A 21371-nucleotide genomic window follows, 5' to 3' on the forward strand; every position below is an offset into this window, starting at 1 on the left:
TGGCTAATATGTCCTGAGCTCTGTCTACATGCTAGGCACCGTCTTAAGCACTTTATATGTTTTAACTCATTATATCCTTATATAATAGCTCTGCAGCGTTGATAGGTTTTCCTCGTTTTTGGAGGAAGAAACAGAACACAGAGAGGTCAAGTGAGTTGCTCAAAGGCACACAGCTAGGAAGTGTGGGATTTGAAACTGGGTGGCCTTATTGATTACCCAGGGGTCCAGGCTGTTGTAATTGCTTTTGGAGTCTTTGGTGCTGTTAGCAAATATTTCCAGTTCTCTGTGTCCAGGCACATGGAGGGATTGCACTTCCTTATCCCCTTGAATTTAGGTGCAGTCTATGAAAGATGGTGGAAACGATGGCTGTCACTTCTGGACATAGCTTAGCGGCCAGTGTGATATTCTGCACTCGTCCTGGAAATCTTAGCAGCATAGGTGGTGCCTCCCTCTGCCTGGGTCTCTGAGTAAGGATGACCTAGAGCAGACCCACAAAGGACATGTAAGGTGAGTGAGAAACAGACCTTGAGGTGCTCAGCCACCGAGATTTGGGAGTTGTTACTACAACATGACTAAGTCCAGGGTTCCCCAACCTCAGCACTATTGACATTTGGGGGCTGATAATATTTTGCTTTGGGAGGCTGTCCTGTGTGCTGTGGAATGTTTAGCATTTTTTTTGCCGAGTGTCTTGTTAGGGGAAAAACACCTCCCGTTGAAAATGACTTCCTATTAGTCTGAGTATCCTATCCTATTAGTCTGAGTATCCTGCCAGTATCCTTCCTATAAGTCTGAGTATTCCTATCCTATTAGTCTGAGTATCTTGCCAGTCCCAAGTGAACCTCATTTAGACATCGCTTCTTTATTTTTTAATTTTTTAAAAAGATTTTATTTATTTATTTGAGAGAGAGAAAATGAGTGTGAGGGAGAGGGAGAATCTGAAGTGGACTCCGTGCTGAGCGCAGAGCCTGATGCAGGGGTCTATCCCATGTCTGCGAGATCACAACCTGAGGGAAGAGTAAGAGTTGGATGCTTCACCGACAGAGTCACCCAGGGGCCCTTATTTGTTTTAATATGCTCTTGGCTTAGGCTAATATTTAGGATAGTCATGTCAATATTCATAGATCAGATTGGTCTGTAATTTTGTTGTTGTTCAATCTTTATCCAGTTTCCATGTCAGTGTTATACTAATATCAATAGCATTTTCCTCCCTTTGCTTTGCCTTGGAGTAGTTTCAGTGGCATTGGTATGATCCGACTTTAAGGTGGAAAGAATTTCCCTAAGAAACCATCTACAGGGGAGGCTCTACAACTACTATCTATGTTTCTTCTGTGATAACGAGTCTGTTTAGACTTGACAACTCTATAGGAGTCCATTTTTTTAAAAAGATTTTTGTTTATTTATTCATGACAGACACAGAGAGGGAGGGGGGCAGAGACACAGGCAGAGGGAGAAGCAGGCTCCATGCTGGGAGCCTGACGTGGGACTTGATCCCGGGTCTCCAGGATAACACCCCGAGCTGAAGGCGGTGCTAAACCGCTGGGCCACCAGGGCAACCCCAATTTTTAAGTTCTTTTGCTTTTTTTTTTTTTTTCTGGAGAATTATCCACTTCATATAGGTTTCCTGGTCTGTTTCATATAGTTGTGGCCCAGGGTTTTAAAAGCTGGGAAATTTTACAAAGAAGTCTAGATTTCTAGGGGTGCCTGGGTGGCCCAGTCGGTTAAGTGTCTGCCTTCAACTTGGGTCATGATCTCAGAGTCCTGGGATGGAGCCCCGAGTTGGGCTCCCTGCTCAGGGGGGAGTCTGCTTCTCCCTCTGCTCCTCTCCCTGCTCATGCTCTCTCTCTCTCAAATAAATAAATAAATAAATAAATAAATAAATAAATAAATAAATAAAATCTTTTTAAAAAATAATTCTAGATTTGTCTTTTCTTTACAATTCCAAGGATGGGGTAGCACTGGGCCCTGCCTTCCACCTAGAGACAAACCAGTGGAGCTAGGTAAATGCTTTCATTTCCTTTTTCCACCCACACCCAATATTATACTAAACTCCTGGCATAGGAGTTCGTGATCCCTGAGATAAGAAGGAATTAGGTAGAGTCTGCCATTTTCGTGGTTGTTAGTAGCTATAGTGTAAGGGACCCGAAAAAATAGACAGGAATCCATTAAAAAAAAAAAAAAAGTTGGAGAACCCTGTCTGGGGCAGCACGGACTATGATTTCAGTTATCAGGAAGGACTTGCTGACCTCAAAATAGCGCGCAGCTTGTGACCTAAAGTTTCAGTTCCCATCAGTAGGAAATAAAGCTTTTCCTTTCATTTCACATTTAGAGGGAAAGAAGGAAGGAAGGAAGGAAGGACATTAAAATGTATTGAGCTCCCTTCCTCTCATTGAATCCTTACAAGTATTCCCGTGGGGTGTCATTATTCCCATTTTACAGGCGAGGAAACTAAGTCAAAGAAGTGTCACAATTTCCAAACCAGACTGCTCATCAAATTCATTGGGGGAGGCTTATGAAAAGAATTTACTTCCAGATCCTACCTCTGACCTATTTGAACAAATTTCTGCACTGGGACTCAGAAGAAACCTGTATTTTAAACAATGATTGGTTTCTGATTACTGTCTCCTCTACTGGGTGGAAGCTCCAGGGAGGCAGGGGCTGTGTCTGTCTGATTCAGAACACAGAGTGGGGGCAAAGTGTGCACTGTGCAAACGAGTGTGCAAACTTTACAGCCCCGACCCATGGGCCAGGAGCAAAGACCTTGTAAACTATTTGTGGCAAATTGGACAGAGCAGTTTTCTCAAACTTTTTAGTGTACATTTTAAGAATTACTTGGGTTTCATTCTTTTTTTTTTAATGCCCTCTCTCGGGTCCCAAATTTTTGATGGCTTGTACTTTCCATAGAAGTTTTTGAGAAAGGCTGAGATGGTAGGCATCACAGAAAGAGAAGTCTGGGGGTCTGTGAAGACACACTGCCTGTTTCACCATTTAGCCAAATAACCAGAGAGAGATGTGGAACCCTCATGGAGATAGCCTGTGAAGGGGGCATCTGTCAAGGTGATACGTCAGCTAGAGGGTTCTTCTGGGCATTAATTACATGTAGCAGAGAGAGAGAACAAAAAAAAAACCATTATTAGCAACGAGTAGGGCATCTTTTTTGCATTGGAGTTCAGCCTCACTTGGGGATGTGTGCTTGTAGAGAGATGGTTAAATGTGACAACGTATGCTTGGGAGTCAGGCCAACGCACAGCACCACTGCTCCCTGATTGTGTGAGCTTGCACATGTTCTTGATTTCTCTGTGCTTCAGTTTTCTTTTTAAAAATGGGGCCATGACCACCTACCTGGAAAGATCATTGTGACAACTGAGACAATGTGTGTGAGTCAGAGTGGTGCCTCCCCCATGGTAGGTGCAGAACCAGTGAGACCAGTTACTCTTACCTGACTGCGCCAGACTAGTGTGCTACTCTGTATCCCAGGGTCTAACCCAGGTTCTGGCTCAGCAAATGTCAAATTAATGAGTAAAGGACAAAGTGCTAACTGACAAACTGTGGGCAAAATCATCCATCAGAAACCATGTTCCAGAATTTACTTCAGTGTGTTGTAACTTCCATCCAGGAAAAGTTGGGGAAGGTAGTCCATAAGCCAAGAATGCCCTTTTTAGGAGAGAAGGATAATAAAAACATGTTTCTGGGTTGTAGGTTTGATATAAGACCCAATCCAATGTAGGGGCACCTGGCTGGCTCACTAGGTTGAGCGTCCGACTCTTGGTTTCAGCTCAGGTCACGATCTCAGGGTCGTGAGATTGGAGCCCCATGTCAGGCACCCCACTCAGCAGAGTCTGCTTAAGATCCTCTCTTTCTCTGCCTCCTCCCCCGCCACCACTCTTGGCTGGAGAGTTCTCTCTTTAAGAAAAAAAAAAAAAAAAAAAAAGCTACAATCCAATGTATGCAGGGGCTGCCAGCAAGCCCTGGGCTCCATTAATGAGAGGCCAATGTGGCAGGTCCTTAAGCTCTTGCTGATGTGACCCTTCTGCAAGAGTTGTCATTATGCTCTCGTTGGGAAGTCAGTGTAAGCCTGAGGAGATCTACATGGGTCCTTCACCCACAGCCCCAGGGACTGACAGGTGGAGTGGCACACACTTTGCAACAGAGAACCTGGGTCCCACACCCTCCCTTTGCAGCAGGTTGGCTGTATGATTTCACCCTTGAGTCCCAGTGTCTGGCTGTGACAGGGGGTTAACATCTCAGTTCCAGGAGGTACCCATTTTCACTGGACCTTCCTCCCTTTGCTCAAGGGCTACTTCCCCCCGAATTCCCACATCCACCAGTCCCACTTGGCTACAGACAGAAATCCAGCGTCCTTTCCGAAGCCCAGTGAGGGGATTAGGCTCTCTGCCTCACAGACACTTAGTGACCAACGGCCACTCTCAGACACATCAAAAGAGAAAGGAAAGACGACCACGGTACATGACAGTTTTTTGTTTTTTATTTAGACATGGAATTTTCCTTCCTTTTCATATAACTTATCTAATTAAAATATTCATCTTGGTAGTTACCACAAAAAAGTAACATAGAAAATTGTATTTACATTTTGGGACCAAAATACAAATGGAGAGCAGGATGATACCTTGCTCCTTTCCCTCCCACTTCCCGGAAAGAGAAAGCCCCAAAGAAACTGCTCATTACACCAAGGATCACAAAAGGTTAATTTGTAATTTGGTGATTTGTATGTAGTGTAGCACAGGAAAAAAAAATTGCACACGTTTTCACAAATGAGACCAAAGGTTCGACATCATCCTCTGTGTCTGCTCTGCAGCCATTTCAATAACTGGGTGAGAAGGTTGTTCAGAAATTCAGCTTTTCCTCTTCCCTCCGTACTCTTCTCACCAAGTCACGTCCCTGATGCAGACACTCTTGGAGGGGGAGGAGGGAAAGATCTGGCTCTATGCAAACAGGGCTGATCGAGAATCTGTATGTGCTGGAAATGGGTGGTGATGTTGGCATGAACAAATGTGTCCTTCTTTCCCTCCCTGCCTAAAAATTCCTAACAAAGGAAATTAAATCATACACAACTGAATCTGCGATATGGAAAACTGGTTTTAATGACAAAGACTTGAACACACAGCTAAGAGACGAATTCCAGCTGGTGGACACCTATAGGAAATTATTCCAGGCAACAGCTGTCTGGCACCTGACCCAGATGTTCAATTGGCTTTAGGGAAGAGGCTTCCTGATACCAGATTTGGGGAGCAGGCCAGGACTAGGGGTGGAATGGTAAGACAGACGATCAAGAGAAATAATGTTTTACCCAGTTCAAAAACACAGCAAATGGAAACACGGCAAATACTTGTGTCCTGTTGCAACAGGCACCCTGCACAGCAATGCACACCGCACAACACTTTTGCCACACAGAGTCTCTGCTTGTTCTGGAATCTTCAAAGTTAGCCTGAGGTCTCCAGGATGGTTCAAAGCAGTGGACTCCATATTCTGGGCTTTGAGGGAGCTTGTCGAACTCCTGAGGCTGTCCTATTAACCACGCCCTTAGTCTACCTCTTGGGTAACTTAAGGACGGGTCCCTCCAATTTATAGCATCAACTGCCCCCTAGGTCACAACCAAGTGGGTTCCTACTAGATCAGTGCTCTTCAACAGCCACAAAGGGTACTGACACTGTCCTCCTAAGTGCTGACTGTGCTCCTATGTCAGCTTGAAAGTGAGATCCTCCCTTCCCAAACCTAATGGGTGTCCTCGCGGTTCTCCCCCATCCTGATACTACAGCTCAGACACTTCCCGTAAGTTGGCCGTTCCCTCCAAATTCTGGCTTAAACACTCCCAAACCAGAGTGCTTCAGCTGCAACGTTCTCTGCAAACAGCAAATTCTTGTGCTCTTCCAATCACATGATCTTACCTTTTCAAGAAAGGCAAAACAAAACCAATTTCTAACACAGCATTACAACTTTTTAGAACCACTCACTTCTATTAGCAGTTCACAGGGAACGAGATTAAAGTGCTGGCTTTTTAAACTCTAAAGTCATATGGGGGGTGGGGGGCACAAAAAGCCCTGCCATGTTTTCACGTCTTCTCCCCCTGCTAGTGGGGAGAAGGAAAAGTAGGGGAGGAGGAAAAAAAAAAAAAAAAAAAAACCCTAAAGTTTTGAATCAGAAATTGTAAATCGTAAAAATGCTGGGGTTCCGTGCAAATCGATCCCCCAAGGTTTTGTGTCCTCTAGTGAGCCTCAAAAAAGTGGGAATTGGCAAAAAGGATGGGGAAAAGACTCCAGACCTTTACAAATAACCTCCTTTAATAAATACTATTTAATGAGGAAGAAAGAGATGCACCTGCATAGGAACTCAAAGCAACACCGAGGAGGGCCTCAGAGGCTGGGGGTGGTGGTGGTGTCTACCTTGAACACTTTTTGTTTCCACTTTGAGGCACCCCTCTAGGCCAGTCAGCCTGGGACTCACTCCTCGCCCTGCGTGCAGCAGGCACCATATGGGCTCTGAGGACACCCAGTCCTCCCTCTGGGCCAGAGTCCACTACTCAGAAGAGCTGAACTGGGACAGGTGAATGGCTTTCACCAGGTTTTTATCTAACTTTAATAAAGGACCCTAAAAAGAAAAGGCTAAGTGTATAGTAGAGGACAGAAAAGAAAAGAAAAGAAAAGAAAAAAAGAAAAAAGAAAAAAGAAAAAGAAAAAAGAAAAGAAAAGAAAAAAAATACTGGGGTAATATAAATACAATCTGGGGGCAATATTTATTAATTAAAACTATGTCTTATAGTTTACAAAGAAGCTAATTAACAACAAAAGTATAATTGACCTTAAAATCCTCAGTAAGACTGAAGGCTTCACATCTTCTTCAGAATTCTGAAGTGTTCTCCAGGCCGGGAGGCAGTGGCCGTGGTGCACAGGCTCACAGGGGCAACACCTGCGGACCGGGCAGGGCTTGAAGACCAAAAAGTTGCCTCCAAGCAAAGGATCCTGGTCTCCTTTGGAAGTTCCATTCCCCAACCCCATTGTCCTGGTACTCCTCCCCACAAATTTCATCTCCAAGGCGAATCCTCAGTTTATCGTCGGGAGAACCTGTTCTTGAAAGCTTTAATCGTCTTGGCCATCATTGGGGCAATTTCTGCACGAAGAGAAATAAGGCAGTTGTTTCAGATCATGGCAGTTTACACACGCACCGTGAGTGCTGACAATCAAGGCCAAGCCTTGCTGCTCTTGGCTCTGCGCCACCAGACAGATGGGTGCAAGCAGTAGTCATCTCCCAGCACCACAACAGAAGAGCGGCCCACAGCTCTGCTTCTGAAGCACCGGCCGGGCCCATAACCACCCCCAGCTCTAATTCTGACCACCTCACCAACATCCGAGAGATTGGCCAATCTGCCCCTGGGTGTGCAGTAGGTGGGAGAACTGGGATTCACCATGTGCCAGACTCTAACGGCCATCCTGAGCCACGATTTAACTGTTTCGCCAATCTCCAAACCAGCAAAAAGCAGCCCCTCTCACTCCCATCTGTCCAGGGCAGCAAGAGGTCCAAGATAAGCTTAATGCAGACACCACCTGAGGATGGCTAGCCTGTCCTCTTGAATGATTAACCTGAGCACAGCCAAAGCCATGAGCTTTGGCTCATGGGCCCTGAAGTGAGTACAGAAGCCTGCTTTTAGGGGAGGATGCCCCCTTAGAAAACTGGGGACAATCTCTGATATGCTTAATAAAATACAAAATAAAATACACAATGGTCAATAAAATACAAAATACACACACTTAATAAAATACAAAATACATATACTCAACAAAATAAAAAAATAAACAGATATAAAAAGTTAATACTTAGAAGCTGGGGTTATAGGTTATAAGCCCTCAAGATGGACTGTCATTTAGCAGTTCATAGTAATAGTTATGAACCCCACGTTACTGCCTGAAGAAATAGGTTTTACATTTAGGTTTTTAAAAAAAGCAGAGTGCCAAAGTGAATATTCACTGCAATCATTATTGGAAAGATATTCGTGCATCATGCACAAAGTGGGGGAAAGAGGCACCAACATTTAGACCAGCTCCATGCAGAGCACGGGACACGTACCTCATCTAGTACAAAGAACATGATGCAGTGGCAAGGACATGAGAGGCTTCAAATACTAGCTTTGAGGTATCTGAGCATGAAACCCCAAGTTACTTACTCTTCACAGTCGGTTTCCTAGGATCATAGGAAACAGTGCTGAGCACGGGAGCCAAGTGAGCACCGCTGGTGCTTGGGCCATCATAGGCAGGCTGCTCGGGGCTGGCGCTAAAGCTGTTGCTGCTGCCACTGCCAGAAGGAGCGTGGCTGTTTCCTGTGGGGTACGGGGCTGGCTTAATCCTGCAACACAGAGCGAGCTGGTTAGTCCTGAGTGTGAGAAATCTGCCCTCAGCACCAACAGCCTGAGGCTGGCCTGTCTGAGGAAGACCCAGTTTCGTAGCTTTGCCCAGCAGACCCTAGCACCCCAGGTTCTAGTGACAGCACAGAGATGATAGGGTTAGCTTTTCAGAATGAAGGATCTCAACTAACTTCACCCTTCAGATGTAAATTTGTATTCTGAAGATGCTAATGTGACTGAGCTTATGAAGTCATCACAATAGCATGGTTTATTCTTTATCTTATATTTAGAGTAATCTCTACCCCCCACTGTAGGACTCAAACTCACAACCCCCAAGTTCCAGAGCCACATGCTCCAATGACTGAGTCAGCCAGGACTCCCAGGGGCATGGTTTGATTACACGGAGAAAGGGAAAGCACAAGGAAGTGTCTCCCAGAAGCCAGGTCCTGTTCTCCATTTCATCTTGACCCCCTCTGAGAGGCAGGAATAATTATTGGCCTACACTGCAGTCACAGAAGTGGAGGCTTGGGGTGGGTCATGTGCTGAGCTGGTCAAGGTAAGACTCCAGAATCCACTCTGCAAGGTCATGCTCTCACCCCAAAAATGAGTTGCTTCCTGCCCCTGGGCTGCCTCATTGGGCTGAATGACAAGCTCCTGGGGCTCTTGTCTCTGAGCACACAGAAGCCCCGAAATTACAGAGAGCTTACCTAATTTTCTCAGGTACAGCTGCTCCTCCAGTTCCAAACTTCTCCTGTCTCCTTCGAACATCACGAGGCGGTTTGGCCACAGAGTTGACAAAGGCCATCTTTGCTTGTCGGCCTGTTGAGAAGTACAGAGATCAATACTGGCCTCTGAGCAGATGCTGTTATATTAATAGTCTACACTACTAAGAGATAAAGGCTTTTCAGGTGCCCCCAAAGCCAGGGGATTATTAACCCTGAAAACCCCTACACACAGTATGTGTGGTGACAGAAGAAACACCTCATCCCTATCCCACTTCTGCAAAAGCAAGACATATTAAGAAGCTAGAGGCTACTATCAGCCTGGCCCACCAAGGACCTGCTGTCAACCAGGGCACGGCACCCCCATCCTGCTAGGTTCATCCCACCCCCACCAGTCCCGAACTCCCCTTTACCTTTGGGCTTATTGGCATGTGCAGATCTGATATTCTTTGTCAGTACTCGTAGCCGCTGCTCCCGGGCATCCTGAAGCCGCAGGTACATCTCCCGCCATGACTCATACTCTTCCGGCCTTTCTTCCTTAAAGTCTCGGTGACAATGAACTTTCCATAATTGATCTGTTTCTTCAATTAATACCTAAAATCAGAACCAGGGCATCATTTATATGCAAGCACTCTGACATATCTCTTTTCTATCCTAAATCACCTCAAGGTGAACACTTTCCTAATGTTTTTTGGTCCTCGTGGTCATAACATTATATTAAAATATCACAGTTCTAGAAAAAAAAAAATCACTATATTAAAAAAATGCTTGGGCGGCCCGGGTGGCTCAGCGGCCTGGCCTTCAGCCCAGGGCCTGATCCTGGAGACCCAGGATCAAGTCCCACGTTGGGCTCCCTGCATGGAGCCTGCTTCTCCCTCTGCCTGTGTCTCTGTCCCTCTCTTTCTCATTAATAAATAAAATATTAAAGAAAAATGTTAACTGTACTACCTGCTTTTGGGGGAGGGGGGTTGTGCGGTTAGGAGAGAAGACAACAGAAAATAGTTGAAGGTCAGTCTTTTCCTTTAGGAAACCAGTGACAGGCAGAACTGGGATGAAGTCATATCCAGGGAAGGGGACCACCTAATGATGATCCCTCAGAATCAGAGACAGCTAACTAATGCAACCAAATGATTGTATATCCCAGCTTACAAGAAAGATATTTGGACAGACCTGGGTGTCTCTAGGAGACATGTACCAATCTGTGCTCTTTTTATTTTTATTTTTTTAAAGAAGGAAAGAGAAAATCTTAAGCAGGCTCCATGCCCAGCTCAGAGCCCAACACGGGGCTCCACCTCACAATCCGCAGATCATGATCTGAGCCGCAATCAAGAATCACACACTTGGGATGCTTGGGTGGCTCAGTGGTTGAACGTCTGCCTTCAGCTCAGGGCATGATCCCAGGGTTCTGGGACCAAGTCCCCACAGGGAGTCTACTTCTCCCTCTGCCTGTGTCTCTGCCTCTTTCTCTAGAACTCTTATGAATAAATAAATTTTAAAAATCTTAAAAAAAAAAAAAAAAAAGAATCAGACACTTAACTGACTGACCCACCCAAGTCCTCCTGTGCTCTTTTATATTCACCAGATACCTGAGCGTCAACACAAAGCTCTATCCCTGCCCCTGATCCCAGGGGCTTTGCTGCCAAAATTTTCCTTTAACCTCTGTGACCAGATAAGCTCAAGAGAAGGGTGGGCAGTGCTTTCCTGCTCCCTTTGAAGCCCACCCTGACTTCAGGCCAGAAGCAGATGCTAAAAATATGCATTTTTAAAGGCCTGTAGGCAAGCCAGCATGCCCAGAACGGTGAACTGACTACTGCTGCCTGCCCTTCAGCCACTGCAGATTTAGAAACAAAGCTATTTCCGGAGACATGAGCCAGAAAATGGCCTTCTCTGCACCCAAACAGGATACTCACGTGATTGTATTCCTCTATGCGGTATAGCTGATCAGGAGTACACCTCTCCAAAACGGGTTCAAGAACAGAAAACGGGACACCACCCACTTCAAAGATTGCTGCAGAGAATCAAAGGTGAAAGTGTTGAGTACTGGCCAAGCCACCCAGTAGTGAGGTCCCAGTGCCACAACATGTGTAGGAACAGAAGAAAAGCACGTGACTTACAATCAATGTTGTTTTTAAGTACCCGGATGCACTGCTGGTGCAAGGTCATCATTTTGGGGAGATAGGCGCATTTGGAGCCAGAATACACCTGCATCTTAGAATTCATTCTTCGTCCAGTAAATCCAGCTTCCTCCTCTTCCTGGGGTGAAGAGAGCGCTACAGGGCAGGGAAGACAGGACCGGATGTTACAGAGGGCACTACACTCTGCAGGGAGCGCTCTCCTACTCTCCCCCTCCTCAGTCTCCCAGAGCCCTTTCTCAAGGGCAAGCAATGGTACTACTATTTTTCCATTGAGTCTGTGTAAATATAAGCCAGTATGTATTTTATTCCCTTTTCACTAATTACTAACATCCAATATCATTGTTCTTTCATTTATTACATTTTAGAAATCATCCCATGTCAGACACAGACTTTCCGCATTTTTTACAGCTATATAGGAGGCCACTGGGTAGATGACCCATGGTTTAGGTGATTCTCTTGCCAAGGGACATTTATGTGGCTTCTGATTCTTCTGTTATTAAGACCAGACCTTGGTTTTTTGCTTGTTTTTAAGATAAAAAGCTCCTGCAGAACATATCCAATGAAGGGCAGCTAGTAACAGCAACAGCTGAGATTTACCAAACACTATGTGGGAAAACCCAGAGGTAAGAGCTTTACCACCATTATCACTTTTAATCCACTTCACAGACTTGTGAGGCAGATACCAGTTATTACAGAACATAAAACAGACTTGTGAGGCAGATACCAGTTTACAGAACATAAAACTGAAGTCCAAGGAAATTACTACCCCAGTTCACTTGTAGAAGCCAAAACTGGGATTCAAACTCAAGCCATTCAACTCCAGAGCCTGGGAGGCTAGGAAGTGCACCAAAATCTTACGACGTCATGATTAAATTGTTAAAATCTTTTTTTCCATTTAAAAGAGGATGCAGAAAATTACCTTTTCGCTTTGGTGGGAAGGAGGACATCAATTCCAGGGTAGGAAGTGGCCGGTAATTGGCCTGTATCATGGGTAATGGGAGGTCTGGCAGCACTGGCAGTGCATCAGCGGGGACCTGCAGAGACAAGACCAGTAAGTAGATAGCCCTGTGTGCCAGTGCAGCCTCTGGCCCTGTGGCCCATTCCCGGGAGTGGTGACTAGGCACACAGTTTCACAAGCAGACCTGGCTGCAGGGGACTGCCAGGTCTCACCCCACCGAAGACAGGAAATACACACAGTTGGGCTCGGCACCATGGGACACCTCAGGAATTAGGCGTTTTGGGTGCTAGCTACCCTGGCAGCTAGAGAGGTCTGGAAAGTGAAATTCCACGGGCCACATAAAAGCCAGCCCACCAAACAAGAGGCGGGCTAGGTCCCAGGAGCTCTGCGGGGTCAGCTGCTCCAGCTGGGAGGTCACCAAGCAGCTGAAGGGCTTACCTTTTTCAGCTTGGCTAAATCAGATCCAGCTGGCTGAAGCTTCTCTGCCTTGTTTTCATTCACTTTAGGTAATTTCTGAACTGAATCCGAGTTTTTATTAGTGCTTTTCGGATCATTTTTTTTTAGTCCTTTTTCTCCAAGAGTCGTGGCTGAAGTTTTCACCATCTTTTTCTTTTTCTTCCGGGGCTGGTCATAGCTGAGGTATGACTCAAAAGACATGGTGGGCTGCTCAAATTCATCATCCATATCCGCTTCGTCAACTTTAGGGAGGGAGCCCACTGACTTTCTGTCTGAGTGAGAAGGCTTTACTTTCCCTTCCGAAGTCTTTAAGTTGTTTGACACCCTGTCTCTTGTCCCCTTTCCTATGTCTGCGCTGTCTAGGCTCTGCTTGTTTTTGTCCGATTTGGCTTTCTCTGGGTCTTTGTGCTTTGGCTTGCTTCTGAGGTGGTTGTCTGGAGCCACGTCTGAGGAGGGCAGAGACTTCTTGCTGCTGCCTTCTTTCTCCCTCTCTCTCCTGACACCACTAGAGGGCAGCTTCTCCTTGGTGCTGTCCCCTGACAGTGGTCTCCGGTTTTCCTCTTTAGAGATGGCCTTGTGGGATTTCTCTCTACTCAAAGACGACTTCCCATCTCCCCTGGCATCCACCGGACGTTTTTCCTTGTAAGACGACCTGTGTTCCTTGTGTTGACTCGAGGCCCCTTTCCCCTGTGGGTCCCCCAGATGTCGGTCCTGACTGCCTGCTAGTCTGTCCTGAACGGCATTACCATGCCCTTTCCCGGGCTTCTGGTGTGGAACAGAAGGCTCGTGGTCCTCCTCCAAGGATCTGTAATGGTCCATGGACACCTGATGGGGACTGGCAGATGATGGAGGGGACTGAACGTGGCCATAATCAGAAGACTCATGGTCTGAAGAATAAACTGGTGAGATTCTATGGCATCTCTTTCTCTCGTCTCTCCTCTCTTGAACATGAGACACTTTGTGAGTTCTCTCAGGTTCCGAGAGTTTTCTGTGTTTTTTCTGCCTATGATCAGGGCTATAGGATTGGCTACTAGAGGCTTTCCAGTTTTCCTGGTAGTCCCCCTCTATCTCCTCCTCCTTCTGAACAGCATCTCTGGGGCGCTTTCGGGAATTGGTCTTCTCAAAGTCCTGCTCATCAGGCTCAGGGTTTCTACAATACAAGAAAAAGCAGATAGAGCAGATATAAATCTCAGTGTAATCCTTGTTCAGAGGACAAAGTCACAGAACCTGAACTTACAAAAAGAGATGAAAAGGAAGGATGCAGACTTAGAAACAAGGTCTTGGGAAGAAAGTGAATGGATCCTGCTCAAAGATACTCAATTAAGGTTTGAGATTGAGAAAACTCAAGTAATTCTATAAACAGAAAATGATGCATTTAACTGCAGAATACAAAGATCAAGTATCTTGAGGACATGAAGAATGCTTAAACATTTTTCAGCACAGGGGTGTGCAAGTGGCTCAGTCGATTCAGTGTCTGCCTTTGGCTCAGGTCATGAACCCAGGGTCCAGGGATGGAGCCCCACATCAGGCTTCCTGCTCAGCAGGGAGTCTGCTTCCCCCACTGGAGTGCTCTTTTGTTCTCAAATAAATAAATAAAATCTTAAAAAAATAAATAAAAAGAGCAGAAAGAAACTATCAAAATGTTAATAATATTTATGTTTGGTGGTAGAATTACAAGAAATTTTGATTATTTCATTTCTATTTTTAATATTTTCTAAAATCTTACAATGATCACTGTTATTTTTTATAATTAAGACAAAATATTTTATTTATTTTTAAAGATTTTATTTATTTATTTTAGAGAGAGTGAGAGGACACGAGCAGAGGAGCAGCAGCAAAGGGAGAAAATCGCCAGCAGACTCCACTCTTTTTTTTTTTTTTTTTAAAGATTTTATTTATTTATTCATGATAGTCACAGAGAGAGAGAGAGAGAGAGGCAGAGACACAGGCAGAGGGAGAAGCAGGCCCCATGCAGGGAGCCCGACGCGGGATTCGATCCCGGGTCTCCAGGATCACGCCCTGGGCCAAAGGCAGGCGCCAAACTGCTGCGCCACCCAGGGATCCCCAGACTCCACTCTGAACACAGAACCTGATGCAGGGCTCGACCCCAGGACCCTGAGACCATGACCTGAGCCAAAACCAAGAGTCAAAAGCTTAATGGACTGAGCCACCCAAACGCTCCCAAAATAAATATTTTAAGTAAGAAGGCAGAGAAAGAATAATAAAGAAAATGTATCTGTCTGTAAATATCCCAAGTGCCAGGTATAATCATGGACTTGAACAAATCTACAGAGTAATGTTCTTACCGTTCCACAGGAACTAGTTTCTTCCACTGGGCCACTAGGTCCCTGGCAAAACTTCCAACGTGCTCGTGTTTTCGTAAGCTATTTACTGTTTTCCCAACTCCGGTCTCCTACAGATTTGACAAAAGAATTATTAGATAGTTATAGAACTAGGTTCACAACTTTCTAAGGAAATGAAGCCTCTTTGAGAAACTCCTTCCTAAAACTACCTTTAAGTCTTAATACAAAATTACTTTGTGTCTATGCCTCAAACCTCTAATGACACACAGTAGCAAACACAGTAGCAAAGCATACCAGACTCAGAAGAGGAAAACAGTTATATTAAAACACTTCCACAACTTTAACAATAAATAACAAGAGTGATTACAGCAAGTGTCAGGCACTGAGCTAAGAGCTTTACATACTATATCTCAGTGAATCCTTACAACTCTGTGGAGGCAGGAATCTGTCCACTTTTACATCAAAGGAACAGCTTAAAGATTTGGATTTGCATCTAGGACTAGTTGATGCCAGACCCAATGTTCTTTTATTTATTTTTACTTTTAAAACAAAATTCACCATATTAACCATTTTATTTTCAATTAGCAATAATCATACCAGATAAACCTCATTGGCTACCATACCGCCACTGTGCAAAGCTCATTCTAAACATTTTAAAGTATATAGTTTATTGGTTTCCAGGACACAATACTGCACAACTGTCATTACTATTCCAGAACATTTCCATAACCTAAAGAGAAATCTTGTTCCTCCCAATTTCCCCCATCCTCTACCTTCTGTCTATGGATCTGCCTATTCTGGACATTTCACATAAATAGAACCATACAATACATGGCCTTGTGTCTAGCTTCTTTCACTTTCAAAGTCCATGCTTTTAATCTTATTGTACAGTCTCTCCCAGTGGAAGGAGATGGAATATAGTTATATAATATCTAACACTTCTTACCGCAAGAATGTCTACTGTAATAGGCAAGGTGGAGAGTTTCTTCAAATATTTCAAGAGCTGCAGAGAGAATAAAATAAACATTAATTTCTATAAAATCATGATCACTCACTGGAACAAATAATAATATGATAGGTAAGTGCTTACTGAGTTCTGTGTGTTGTACAGTAATAAGCATGGTTATTATCTCTATTTTATGAGTATGAAGATAGAATCAGAAAAGTTACTTGCCCCAGGATGCAAATAGGGCCACATATACTCAGGTCTGTGGCTTTAGATTCCCTGCTTTTCAACTACCATTTAACACAAAGGGACGTAAGACATAAGAGAACCAAACCTACCAACTCTAATAAAAGTTATCAACAACTATCATTGCCCCAGTTTTGAGAGAACTTCTGAGAAAGGTGCCAATTTAGGGAAATCACTCACGGACCCAGCACAGAGGAAAGCAAAATGGAGAAGAGGTTCCTCCAGGAAAAGAGTATTATGCTTCCAGGAAGAGTCACAGTTTAAAAGAATTGGGTTTTTTTTTTTTTTTTTTGGATACAAGTGGGGATTTCAAGACTAACTTCAAGTCACCAGAATCAGAGGTTTGCTGGTACAAACTGTGAATGCAAAATGTCGGGGTAGATTAGGAAAGTGATCTGGTTTTGGCCACATTTCCTTTCTGTAGTTCTAAAACTAGGTTAAAATCAGGACAGCAGAGCTGTTGAGACAGAGTTCTGGAGTCAGAGACAGGCTTCAGTTTGGTCCTGTCATCACCCTACTGGGTGATCTTATGCAAGTCATTAACCTGCTTGAACCTTACTTCATCTGCAAAATAGAAACTGATCCTGTCTCTTTACAACTTTACAAGATGTGAGGATTCACAGAAACAAATCGTGTGCAGTCCTTGGCCACTGTGCCTGAAACATAAAAGCCCAGTATATGCTTTTTAAAAAAATGTTTATTATTAATCATTTCATTCATCAACTGACAGCTCTTTAAATGTCTACCCTTGATTGTGGACCAGATATTCTCCCAACTAATTCCTACTTACTCCATTTCTACCCAAAGTCATGGTTGGCTATGCCGCTTTTCAGGAAATGTTTACGTGTACACAAACATACTTACCATTCAAGGAATGGTACAAAGTACAAATAGTTCAGAATAGATAACTGTGACTACTTTTACATTCAAGCACCAGAAAACAAGATCTGTTCTTTTTCCATGTGTAGGCCAAGCTATAATTAGTATGCCATACTGCTATTAAGTGGAGTAGCAAATATGTTTTTCTGGTCATTCTACTTCAATAATTACTGAACTTCGTCTCCAGGCAGAACAACTGGATCACAAGTGATAATCCTGTTTGGCTGGGAAATGAGAAGCCAAGTACTGTATCCAGGGAGTTTTCACCTTCATAGTTGAATGAAAATTATCCTCCACTTCAAATGTGATCACCACCATCATCCAACTCAAGATAAAATTTATGTGTGCTTCTTGTCACCCAAGCTATGGGTACAAAAATTAATGCCAATTCCTATTCTTACAGGAAAATTTAGGATCATTGTAAAGGCTAAAAGCTGGTTGTCTCCCCTAATGCCATTCCCTGGAAGGCATTTATTAATCATCTACTATGTGTCTGTGACTATGCTACGTTCTTATATGTGTTACCTTATTTCAACCTCATTAACTAACTCTATTAAGTGGATATTTTTCTCCCCACTTTAGACACTGAAATAGCCCAGTACGGTTAGGTAACTTGCTTTAATGAGCTAGTAAGTCAAGTGTGTCTACAATAGCATGAACTACAAAGACAGGAGAAACATCCAACGCGATTAACACTGTCCTTAGAGGGCAGCCCGGGTGGCTCAGCGGTTTAGCTCTTGCCTTCAGCCCAGGGCCTGATCCTGGAGACCTGGAATCCAGTCCCACATCAGGCTCCCTGCATGGAGCCTGCTTCTTCCTCTGCCTGTGTCTCTGCTTCTCTCTCTGTGTGTGGGTCTCTCACGAATAAAATAAAATCTTAAAAAACAAAACAAAACAAAAAACAAACAAACAAAAAAACCCCACTGTCCTAAGAAAACAGAACAGGAGCTCATGTGCCTAGAAACAAAGCAGAAGAGCTCCTCCTCAGTATTACATTGTTAGGTAGTTTAGAGTGCACAGAGTAAAGGAGGTCACCATGGGAACAGAGTCCCAGGACCTCTACAAAGCTAACATACAAGGATGGGGCCAGAAGTCACAGAAAGAGTGTTCATCTCAAAGCCTAACACTAATTCGAAGTGTAAATGCTCCCTTTCTGTTTTGCTCTGGGTTAGCAGGGATGACCTGAAAGCAGACAAAACTAAAATCCTGGAAATTTCCAAAACATAAGACTTACCAAAACATAAGAGAAAAAAGGCTTCAGAGCCCCTCTATTTTCAATGAGGTTCAAGAAAGTACAAAGCAGAAACAAGGTAAAAGCACTTTGGGCATCCTTGGGTACATGGAAACTTGCTGTTATCAAACCAAGGGACCAACTGCAGAGTTTGCAAGAACTGATAACAGCTTATTGAGAAATGCCAAACATTTGCATGGTACACGCTTAGGAAGCTCAGTTGTCCTTTGCACACTCCTTCAACCCAAAGAGCAAAAGATGTTCATAATGTTGACATGCTTGTTCTCCACTTGCTATCAACTGGGTTGTTGGTAGTTTTCACACTCAAAATGTAATACAGAACAAGTAACTTTACCACCCATGAAAACTAGTTTCCAATTAAATAGGAGAAGCCAAGTAACCCTAGTCTAATATCTTTTCCCCAAGTATGTCCAGAGCACTGATGGACTTAGAGGTAAAACAAAGTTACAGTTTAACACTGACATTTAATGTGAGGAAATCCATGAATATAGGTCTGAAATCAACCCTTTGGCTAATAATGGTTTGAAATCATGAGTTAAATGCAAATTCAATCCTGCTATATAATCATCTTGCAACTTCAAGAACAACCTGTGGGAGCTTGTTGGGTTAACAGAAGGTTGAGAAGGCCAGTGTGCCAGCTTGCAGTTTTCTCTCTGCAGTTAGCTCACTTCTGAACGCCAACTATTGTGCCCTTTGCAAAAAGGATCTCCCAATATTTTCTCATCTTCACAATGCAAAAGCAGAGGTTTAGGGTGGCTTGCTGTCTGGGAGTGAGAACCCAAACACTCACAATAATCACTAATAATTCAAGTAGGATGAGATGCCTACAGATCTTTTCCTAATTTGAAATTTCATGCATATCAACTAGAAAAGCTACTTCAAAATTCAAATTGTAATGGAAAAATAACTACAGATACTACATGGTGCCTTTTTTTTTTTTTTCCCAACCTCATAGTGATAAAGACCAAACTGGTAGGGGGGGAGGGTGTAACATAATACTGCTTTAAGATTTTAAAAATCAGTCAGAAACCTACAGTGTTCAGGGAAACCAGCTAGTGCTCAGAAATAATGACCATTTATTAGATGTCCACAAAGAGTTATTGTAAAAAGAAACTTGTAAATATGTCTGGGCACTAGGTACTGAAACTGCAATGAGAGATATAATATGAACAATGGAAAGCATTTAAGTTTTCACAGATTTAAAACTAAAATGGCTTCCTGAAGAAGTGGCTCTTTGAGCTAGTTATGCATGAGAAGAGTTAAAAAGTGGCCTGATGAGGGATGCCTGGATGGCTCAGCGGTTAAGTGCCTGCCTTCAGCCCAGGGCGTGATCCTGGAGACCTGGGATCAAGGCCTACTTCGGGCTCCCTGCATGGAGCCTGCTTCTCCCTCTCCCTAAGTCTCTGCGTCTCTGCCTCCCTCTCTCTCTCTCTCTCTCTCTGTGTCTCTCATGAATAAATAAATAAAATCTTGAAGGAAAAAAAAAAAAAAAAAAAAGTGGCCTGATGGTGAGATGCTGTGTAGGAGGGAAAAAGCCTATCTACGACAGGTTGGGAACAAGGTGAAGAGGAAGGAGCCCTTCAAAAAAATTTAAAAAAGAAAAAGAAAAAAGAAAAAGAAAAACAACACATGAAAAAAAAAAAAAAAAAAAACTTGTAAAGAATGGCGATTAATATCTACCGAGCACTTCCTATGAGCCTGGCCTTTCCCCTCTGACTTGGGTCCTAGATAGAAGCAGGGGAGGAAACAGACTCAGCAAAATAAGTCCCCAACGTCTAAGGTTGGTAAATGGATTAGAACTCAAATCTCACCACCACTTTATCTCGCCGGGCTCCCTCCACTACTTCCTCTTCAAAACGCACTCTGGGGCTCAGAGATCCAACTCTTAGGAACTGCACACTGAGAACGTCTGACACGTAAGTGTTTTCATCAGTGTATTTCACTTAAAAAAAAAAAAAATTCTAACATCCAGACACCGAGAAGCTGGATAAAACAAAGTCGGGAGAGAGGGAGGAAGGAATGCATTTAACCTAACAAAAACAGCTAAAAAACAAAAAACAAACAAAAACCCCCAGAAAACTAGCGGAGCACAATTAAAAATGGTTGCCCATCACTCACAGCAAGGAGCAAAGGTGGGTCTTACCTTCCTATCAAGGCCAGAAGGAAATCGGACTCTAACTTCTAACCTTTTTTTGGGTGGGGGGAGGGTGTTCCAATCGCAACCTAAGTTTTGGGCGTGCCGGCCGGCTAGGGGACGGGAGGGCTATTCTGTTTTGCTGCGAGGGGCATTTCTGGGCAAGCGGAAGGGTCCACGTTGAGAGCAAGCGGAGAGCCGCAGGAACGGCCGTCGGAGGCGCGGGGCCCGCGGAGAAGCGGCTCCTCGTCCCCCAGCGCCCGCCCGGGGACGCCGGGGAAGCGGCCACACTTCGCGGAGGGGATCGGCGCCCGCGGGCTCGGCCCCCGGAACAGCCGCCCGGGGCCCCGCCGGCCCGCCGCGTCCGCACGGAGCGCGCCCCCCGCCCCCCGCCCCCGCCCGCCGCCGCCCCCCGGCCGCGAACCCGCCGACTCAGGCCGCAGCCCGGCGGGGCCTGGCTCCGGGTCCGAGCCCCCGCGGCCCGGGCCGGCCGGGAAGGCGCCGCGCCCGGGCCCGCGACCGTTACGGGGCCGCGCCGCGCCCAACGCCCGCCCCGCTCGGCGCTGCGCACCCGCTCACCTTCTTGGGGTCCGGGTTCGCGGCCAGGCGCGCCTGCAGCTTCTCCACAACTTGGAGCGCCGACTCCGCCGCCATCGCTGTCACTGGCGCGGCCTCCTCGCCGGAACTGGGCTCGCGTCGCGTCCTCGGGCCGCGGCTCCGCCCTCCGTGCATCCCCGGCGGAGACGGAAGCGACGGGCCCCTTCCGGGCCTCGGCGGCGGGGCGAGGCGGGGCGCGGGGCGCGGGGCGCGGGGGAGCGGAGGGGGGCGGCCGGACGCAGGCCACGCCCCCAGGGCCCGGGAGGGGGGAGGGGCGGCCTCAGGCCACGCCCCCAGGGCCCGGCGCGGGGGGGCGGGGGCGCAGGGGGAGGGGGCGGCCGGCCGGCTGCAGGCCACGCCCCCAGGGCCCGGCGCGGGGGTGCGGGGGGGCCG

General features: G+C 45.5%; 1 protein-coding gene across 2 annotated transcripts; it reads right to left on the bottom strand.

Moving 5' to 3' along the window:
- Nucleotides 1-4465: 4465 nt before the first annotated feature.
- ELOA (elongin A) lies at nucleotides 4466-21121 on the bottom strand. 2 transcript variants are annotated; one of them, XR_004813619.2, is made up of 12 exons: nucleotides 20961-21121; nucleotides 15871-15927; nucleotides 14928-15034; nucleotides 12604-13771; nucleotides 12127-12241; nucleotides 11187-11342; nucleotides 10983-11080; nucleotides 9486-9666; nucleotides 9058-9169; nucleotides 8174-8352; nucleotides 6814-7122; nucleotides 4466-5903 (listed from the first exon to the last, which is right to left on the bottom strand). XR_004813619.2 is itself a non-coding variant. In XM_025447407.3 (11 exons), exons 1-11 carry the CDS (start codon nucleotides 21111-21113, stop codon nucleotides 7061-7063), a joined length of 2388 nt encoding a protein of 795 aa, XP_025303192.1. In that variant the 5' UTR covers nucleotides 21114-21121; the 3' UTR covers nucleotides 4466-7060. The 2 variants fall into 2 exon arrangements, 1 of the variants encoding a protein (XP_025303192.1); XM_025447407.3 differs by having other exon boundaries at nucleotides 4466-7122.
- Nucleotides 21122-21371: the final 250 nt, after the last annotated feature.

Source organism: Canis lupus, chromosome 2 (genome assembly GCF_003254725.2).
Source record: "Canis lupus dingo isolate Sandy chromosome 2, ASM325472v2, whole genome shotgun sequence".
Lineage (NCBI taxonomy): Eukaryota > Metazoa > Chordata > Mammalia > Carnivora > Canidae > Canis > Canis lupus.